This window comes from Eucalyptus grandis, chromosome 6, assembly GCF_016545825.1.
Source record: "Eucalyptus grandis isolate ANBG69807.140 chromosome 6, ASM1654582v1, whole genome shotgun sequence".
NCBI classification, from domain to species: Eukaryota; Viridiplantae; Streptophyta; class Magnoliopsida; order Myrtales; family Myrtaceae; genus Eucalyptus; species Eucalyptus grandis.
The window spans coordinates 47,701,685-47,710,516 of NC_052617.1; the positions used below are offsets into that span (position 1 = coordinate 47,701,685).

General features: G+C 43.3%; 1 protein-coding gene across 1 annotated transcript; it reads right to left on the reverse strand.

The window, feature by feature from the left end:
- Positions 1 to 5,533: 5,533 nt before the first annotated feature.
- On the reverse strand, positions 5,534 to 7,821 carry LOC104453797 (zinc finger protein CONSTANS-LIKE 16; the record flags this gene model as incomplete). Its single annotated transcript, XM_010068422.3, is given in 3 exon segments — positions 5,534 to 6,193; positions 6,686 to 7,650; positions 7,653 to 7,821. Coding segments are annotated over 3 exon segments (1,395 nt in total), but the record flags the coding sequence as incomplete, so codon positions are not given.
- Positions 7,822 to 8,832: the final 1,011 nt, after the last annotated feature.

Consider the following 8,832-nt stretch of genomic DNA (forward strand, 5'->3'; position numbering starts at 1 on the left):
GAGAGAGAAAAGGAGAGGGGTTTTTTGAGGATTGGAATTGACATGATCATCACCTGACATGAATCAGCGTAGTTGAGGTTTTAATGACGATTCATTTCCTTTTCGTTTTTCTTTCCATTTTCGCATCCTTTAAAAGTGGAGTGTGATTTTGACGTTTTGTTTGGGGTGGGGTGGGGGTGGGCAGGGGTTGGGCTTAAGTGTGTAAATATAGCGCGCGCACAAAGACAAAGACCTATACATAGAGAGGAGAGACAAGTATATGTACTCATGCTTATGCTGGTCATTTACAGTGGTTGATGAACGGTACATGGAGGCTATAGTCTTTCTCACATACTGTTTCCGCTCTCATCTTCTTGACCTAGCTCTCTCTCTCTCTCTCTGTCTCTCAAGTTTGTCCTGAGACGGCGCTCTTCAATGGCGGATCTTAGCGCCAGCGACCGCGAATATCAGTACAGTGGCGGAGTGAAAATTGGATCGAGGGTCAATGGCGAATTATTGGTAGGTGGGTGTCTCCCTGCGGCAGTGAAGATTCTCCACGTAGAGGGGCTTGGCCTTGGGCCATGCATGTGGGCGGACACCTGCTTTCCATGCACGGCCATCGGGGCTCGAGATATTCCAAGTACTTTTTCCCCCGCTCCCCTACTTCACAGATATAAATTAATTCCCTCTTTCCCCGTGTATCTTGATTTTTGCTGGAAGAAAGTTGGGAAAAGTTAATGTGGAGAAGACAAATGTTGACGCGGCCTAGTTGAGAGGCTGCGAAGTTGTTTGATACTTGAGTAGAGGATTAATCAAAGTGGCAAATAAAGAGGCGAGGGGCACTTAAGAAAGCCAAGTTGACAAGCAACTAGAAGGGTTCTCTTTAAACATGTTCCATTTTGGGCATCGTGTGTGCGCTGGCGTATTGCTTTTATTTCTAGGCAGGAAGTTTAAATCAAGCTTTAGTCTAGCTGTACCAAGTGTAGATGCGTCGATCATTTATGTTGTATTGAGAAAATCTTGCAAATGAGTCGATGAGTAGGTGGATCCACTTAGACTTTTCATCAGGATATCACCCAACTCTAGGCCTTAGTTTAGTAAGAAAAGCTGCATACCAAATCAAGGGCTTGCAAAATGACGAAGAGAAAAAAAAAAAAAAAACCGGGAGGCTTTTCCTAATTAGAAAAAGGATTGAGAATCTCTTTTCTTTTCTAAAGTTCCTTCATTGGTATAGTCATCGTTTTCAATTTATCACCTTAAATTGAAGATCTATCAGCACATCCAATGAATAATTTATAGATGTGTCATTTTCGTTTTTTTTTTTTTTAATCTATGGGACAGACTTGGAGTTCCGATTATCAAGAGGCTCGTGAAATATTTAGCAAGTCCCACGAATCAGTTAAGTTCATAAAATGCTCTATAAGTTCAAATACCTCTCATATATCAAGAAAGTCAATAATAAAACAATTTCTATGGATCTCATAATTGTTCAGTTTTTAACAACGTCCAGCTTGCTTAGGAATATAAATGATTATACATAGCAATTAGCGTGACCAAATGCGAAGATCATAGTCATTTCAATTGGTACACAGAGGACTTACTTTTTTGTATCTCTACTCTAACTATCATCTTTATTTGGTTAAGTCTAAAATATAAAGATCAATAGCAAATTAGAGAGAAAATGAAATGGCTAACACCATATCCACGTTTCTTCAGCTAAATGTTTTTTTTTTTATTGTCATGGTACGACAATTGACATTACCATTTAATAAGTTAATAGATGTACGGCCTATTGGCCAACCACGCACCAAAAAATCGAGGTTAGAGCGCGAGGTATTTTTGTCATATAAATATCAGATATATTTTCTTTATGGAAAATCTTTTTCCATGTAATATTAAAAAATTTTGAACCTAGGGGAGCGGGGGCTACTATTGGCATCGCTAAGTCCACCATTATCTCTTGCCCCCAAATAAAGAAAATTTGTCAACTTAAATTTAAACCACTAATTTTCTTGTATTATACACTTTTCATGCACTGACAGTGTAAATCTCACTTTATTGCAAACGGTTCAATCTTAGTCATTGTTTTGGAGCGGATGCTAGCTAGTTCTAAAACTTTTACTTTTAATCAAAATCTAAAAATTATAAACAAAGTGCAATCAAGTACTTCCATTGGTTCTTTAGTTTCATTACTTGTGACTAACTAAGCAATCTAACATAATTTTTTGTTTCTAATTTTTTCTAATAGGTAGCACTGATGTGATGCTAATTGAAGGGAAACTGCATTAGCAAAATAGCCCAAAGCTTTTTTTTTTTTTTTTTGGGGGAGGGGGGAATTAGGGGTGGGGGTCACCGACCTTATTTCGCCTGTACACCTTGGCGGGGTCGGGATGAGGGTGGCGAGCCTTCTTTCAGCCGCTAGAGAAGGCCATGACCCTCTCCCTAAGCAGGCCGGGACGACTTTTATTCCCTAGCCAAATGCGAGTATTTAATTCAAAGTGTTCTATTTTTGGTTATATGAGGATAAATTTTTTAATGATGAGAATCGAGAATTTTTTAGGCAAATACATAAGTTAGTCTAGTGCACACATAACCCTAATGGCCCGGTGCTGTGGAGTGGGCTTGTGACGAGCGTCGCGATGCATCAAATTCGAATATTTTATTTGATAGCTGAGTTATTTTCTGGCCCAATAAATTGTCACCTCGGGGAATATTTTGAATCTTTAGGTCGATTGCGACTCATTAGGCCGTTGCTCATCAACCCTTTGTTTTCCTTCTTTCCCCCTGAAAAGCCAGATATAAGGGGAAATTCTTTCATATGGACTCGGTCTCCCTTTAAGTACATCACCATAGATATTTACAAAAAGCGATGGATACTTTTTGCTCAAAAGATTTAATAAAGGGGAGGGATATGTACTTGATTGACCGTGCATGTGCTAATTTGCGAACTGACAACGTTGCACCTTGTCGTGGAGTCTTTTCCTCGACCCCCGGGTTCAAATAGATTGCAATGGCGTTTAAAGTTAAGTAAAATACAGCAAGTTCGACAAATGGTACTAACGTATTTTTGTCTTGTATGTCTTGTACCTTTTCAAGTTGATTAGCATGGTGATATATTATGGAGGGAAGAAAGGGTATGTGTCTGATCTAGGATGCCAGCATATCTTGGGTTTAAGCCTACTATCTAGTGGGTCAAGACCCAACTTATGATTCCACCAAACAAGACAGACCCATTTGAGGACATTTTCAAGAAGTCATGGGAATAGTGCATAGTAGAGAGGTTTGGATTGGGTATTGCATCGACTAAATCTACTAAATCAAGTCAATTGCAACCTAAGATGACGTGCAATTCATGCTGTATTCAGTAAAAAAAAAATAATAAGCATTTGGGGGCTAGGTTTTATTGCAATTTTAGATTTGGGATTTGCTTAATGGTTTTTTAGAGCCTGTTTGGTAACTGGCTAAACAATGCCTGATTCTATTTTTTCTTTTTCAAAACAAAAAAAGAATATAAATCATTTTGATAATTTTTTTTTGTTCTCGAGAATAAATTTGTTTTCAAGAATAGATTTAGAATAAAATTGAGAAATTAAAAAAAAAAAATTTGCTTCTTTGTATTTAGGAATAACTTCAAATTTAGGTCCATTTTCTTTTTTGCCTTTTGTTCTTCTCCTTCAGGCGAGGCTGAGCCTCCTCAGTAGTAGGGCATGGCTTGGTTGAGCTCAGCCTCACCCAGATTTGGCAAGACCGAGCTTGCCCAATCGTGGGCGAGGCTTGACCTCGCCGGGCCGCTATTAGGTTAGCCTCGCCATGGTCAGGCGACACTACACTCGTGATGGCTCGGTGAGGCCGAGCTCATCTAGCCATCGGCAAGGCTCGCCCTTGTCGGGCCATGGCAAGGCGGTGTCACCTAGCTATTGGGGGCCTGCAATACTCCGACAACATTGCTGGCCAAAGGATGAAGGAGAAAAAGAAAAGAAAAAAGAAAAGAAAAATATGAAAAACGTAACAAAATTATTAAAAAAATTTTAAAAAAATTCTAAATCACAAAATAATATGAGGTCCTACTAAACACATTTTTATCTCGGGAATAGAAATTTTGGATAGTTGTCAGATACCTTCAAATGTTTGGAAACTCGTTTAGGAAACGAAATAATTTGTTTTATTTATTTATTTCTAATTAGAAATTATTTCAGAAAATATAATGATTATCAAATAGGCCCTTAAAGGGAAGGTGACTTGGTATTGGATGTCATTGTGGAAAACAAACGGTGCAAAGTGATAATGGAGTGAAAAGTGAAGAGGGCAGCCGATATTTTCCCCATTTTTCAATATCCAAAGGTGCGACCTTGACGCTTTTGGGGACCATTCCCACATGTCATTCTCGAGCAACTAGAGGGAAAGGCCAAGCTTTCATTTAACCCATGGGCCACGCCATACGCTCCCTATCAATCATCAGTGTCGACCCCATTGAGATTTTGTCTTCTGGGAAAACTACCTTCTCCCATTTGTTGCAGAATTTCATCTTCTTCCATGGAATTCTTTCATGGGAAATGTGCTCGAGGTTTCGCATTATCCACTTTGTCGCGTGACTTGTCCGTTGAGTAGGGATGGTGTTATTCTTCTACCATTAGGGTTTTCTCTCATGATATCGGCGGAGAAGATCACAACAAGAGGACTAGCGTGAGATGCTGACATATGATTCCCAGACAACCTTAGTAGTTAATTATAGAGTTTGTTGTTAATCTTGTCATTACGATAGTTATCCACACAGCAAATCTTGTGCGCGTTGTACTTTTCTTACACTAAATGCATACTTTGGGTATCCAGATATTCTCCTTTTCCTGGAAAACTTCAATTGGACGATTTTAACTCTCATCGTCAAGTTCTTATGACACCAATTCAATTAGCAACTTGATCGGTCACTGTTGAATATATCTTCAGTTTTGGCCAAACCGGAGTCCAACAAAAAGGCCTGAGTCGACTTCTTGCAAACTGTTTTGAGGATGGACCTGCCTGGCCACGGCTGGTGACCCCAGCCACAGAGTGTCGGGCACCTGCGCGGAGCACAGTCTAGTGCTCTCGGTGACGCGCGCATCGAACCTCAGGACTTGGTTTAAAACTCTGTTATTTTGCCTATTTTCTTAGATTACACGTTTGAGCCTTCTGGAGAGTCCTTCCAGGGTTCTTTCTAGGATACTGAATTAAATTAAACGGTGTCAATATACCTGAAAGTATGCTTAGTTTTTTAGCAGATGCAGTGTGACCACTTTAAAAATCTCATTATCTTGTAATTACACTCCTTGTTTGATCGGCTTATATGAGAACTTTTTTTTTTATGACTACTATCAACAAATTAAAACTGCCTACATAAAACAACTTAATATTCTCAGTCGGATACTATGGCAGCAAACTTAATATTCCTGGATATTGGCGATCCAGTTTAGTATGTATATTGCACTCATGCAATATTCTATAGTTCTCACTCATCTTTTGTATCCATATAATTGGACCGTTGGATCTGTATCGTGTGCACATTTACCTGTTAATCGAAAAAAAATAAAAAAAAATAACCTTTTACATTCTTTTGCCAGCTTTCCCTCCATAATCATCCAAGCCATTCAATGCTTCCAACCCTAAAACAATGGGAGCATTTTGACCTTTAGCCTTTCTTTCAATTGTATGTACAAAAAGAGCAAAAGAACAAAAGCTACTCGTCTTTCCGGAGACAAAACTGAGGCCAGACCAAAAAGAGAGAGCTTCTTAGCTTCGGGTTTTTATTGGATTAACACAGAACTCTAGCTACCCCCAGGTCTCCACGAAGTGGACGTGTATTTAGATAAGCAAACTTGGCTGGACCCAGAAGCTAGCTTCTAACAGGGCGTCACTTTACTGTCAGGTCATTGGCTATTCCATGACCAGGTAGCTTCACTGATGATCGACGGAGAGAGTTTCATTTATTGAGCAGAGGAAAAGCAGGCGCTGATGACGATGCAGACGAAGCCCTCTTCACGAACCTCCCTTTCATTCGAGGCCTCTTCTCGGCGTTCAGCTTGCGGACCTCGTACCGGATCTTCTTGGAGAACAGCCTCGTCCTCCGCTTCTCCCTGTACCTCGACACCTTCGCCTCCCGCCCCGCGTCACCCATGCCCACGTGTCCCCCGTGCACTCCAGCTTCGCCGTAGAGGTTTTGAAATTCCAAGCCGGACATGCCCTGAACATCAAAGAGGAATTTCGAAACACGTCAATATGGTAGAGAGGAAAAATGAAGGAAATCAATTTTAATTTTATGACCAAATCTAGTGGATGTTCCCAGGTATCCAAGCAATGAATTCTGTACGAACGACTGACAGATTTCGAGATGGGTTGCTCTCATATATACTTCATCCCTAATGCAACATAGTTCAATAAATAAGGTCCTATAAAGGTAGATGATGTGTGTACTATATGCAAGTTAATAGATGCAAAGTTTCTTATTAACTGCACCAAAACATCAAGAAGGGAGAAGGAATATTTCGTCTCCGACTCCGTGCTTTTGTTCATGCACTGTGCGCTATTTGAATGATTCAGCAGAAAATGATTATAGTTGGCTTGTCTTTTCTGGGCGTCTTACCTTCTCTCCACTTTCTCAAGTTCGCATGTATAGTGTTCATTGTTATATTTACAGCTAGCGGTATTTTTAACAGTATTTAGGTAAGGGTTGTACCATGAAGTCGGGCCAGCAGTTGTCGGGGCTGAAGTCCGGCCGTTCTCCGGTGGTCCACGGCGAACCCTGGCCAGCCCATGCCGATATCACTGCCTCGTAATCGAGCCTCAAGAAAATCTCCCTCTTCTTCTTCTTCTTCCTCTCTTCGCTACTAATGTTAGTCCCCTCATCTGCGCCGCAATTCTCCACATTCTTTTCCCCTTCCAGTTCGACGATCACCTTCGCTTCTTCTTCTTCATCGCCGCACGTTGTCGGAGAATCGTAGTCGAAATTCAGCTCGAATGTCTCCTTGCTCACATCCATCTCCATGTCGTCGTGGCCCAATTCCACGACGACCTCCGCGACACCCTCCTTCTCTTCGACTTTAATCGCTCCGCCGCTACCTAAGGAACAGTCCATCGAGTTATCGTCTCGCTCCTTACAATCTACAAAACCTAGTCCTTCTATCCCGAAGGACTCCGTATCGAGCGCTCGACCGAGAAGGCTCTCGACATCGGCCGCGAATTCCGCGAGGTCCGCGTCCGACGGGAGAAACTCCTGCAAATTCTCCACTTCGTCGGTCAACCCTTTGCTTCGGTTGTCGCCGTCGCCTGATCCGTCGAAGGCCGCGACAGTTTCTGGCTCAGCGGAAAACGCAGTCGCCTCAGCTCCTTTCGACGTGCACATTTCCGCGACGAAAGGATCATAAGCCGGAACCCGATAGAGAAGATGCTCCTCGCTCTCCTCGTTCGACGTCTCGTCTCCACCGACTTCGGGAACCACGGGGAACGGGTTCCGGGCCGCGTTCTCCGGCTTGGTCGCCCGGTGGAGCGCGGACTTCGCGCCGCGGGGCGTCCGCGGCTTCTTGGTGAAGCCGCGGTGCCACGACGACGGCTTCTTCCTGTGGTGCGAGGAGAACTCGCCGAGGTGCTTCTGCGGGGTGGCGGCCGTCTTCAGGCGGACCCTCTCGTGGCGGCGGGCCAGGGGTTGGCCGAGTGGACGGAGCGGTCGCAGGACTGGCAGAGGAAGGCGTCGTCGGCGGCGCAGTACCATCGAGCCCGCCGCTGGATGCAGTTGTCGCAGGCCCGCGCGGTCTTGCCGCTGAAGGCATTCGCCGCGTTCTTGTGGGGATCATCACGGCCGGGCTCATGCAATAATCAACAGCGGCGCCGCTCGCGCAGGTGCTCGGGATATCAACGGTGAAAAAAAAGGGGGGGGGATCCAACGGGCGGCGAAAGGAGGAGCGTGGTGGCGGTGTTTTGAAGGGGGAAGCAGAGGAGCAATTATAAGAAAGAAATTTTCCCGGGGACCCGCAGGGGTTGCGCTTTTCGGACAGGGGAGGGGACGCGTCCTTGATATTGGGGGTGTACTTTTTGGCGAGGAAAGATGGGAGAGGAAAGGTCGCACTTTTGGCGGGCCCCACGTCAATGCCTTATCTGGAACCCCATTGGCCGCTGCAGCGAGGGTCATCCGGAGACGAGCGCTGTGATTGGGCGACGGTCAAATTGGAGGGATTTCCGGCGGGCCCACGAGACGAGGCTCGGGGCATGGCACGGGATTAGATCGTATCGGGGGGGAGAGAGTCGATTCAGGATCATCTCCATCGCGTCTGAGAAATTTTTTGAAAGGGGACGGATTGTTGTTTGCTTTCGGGGGAGGGGGTGGGACCCGCTCCTCTGTCAGACGGACTCCTCCTCTTGCGGTCCCCCCCCCCAAACAACTACCCTTCCATCACATCACTCTCTCCGCTATGGCATCTAGGCCTTTCAAAAATACTTTTCCATGGCAGAGCAGGTGAACGGGAAACTTCACAGCTTCAGGTCGAAACAGTGAGTTAAGGAAATTGATGGTAAATGCATTGAAAGTCTTAAATTTATTATGAAAATTTTATTATATCTTAAAATTTTCAAATGTGCAGTAGAGTTTCAAAGCTTGGAAGTGCAAATTTTCAAAATATTAGAATCAACCAAAGAATTTGATTGAATCAATTAAATAAGTTTAGGACTTGATTACATTTTTGAAAGTTATATGACTTAACTATGCTTTCGTAATAAGTCTTATGATTTTATTAGATTTTTTGAAAGTTGTAAAACTCAATTATACTTTTATGATAAGTTTCAATACACTTATCTCTTAAAATTTTTATAGAGTTTTAACTTGGAGGCCTA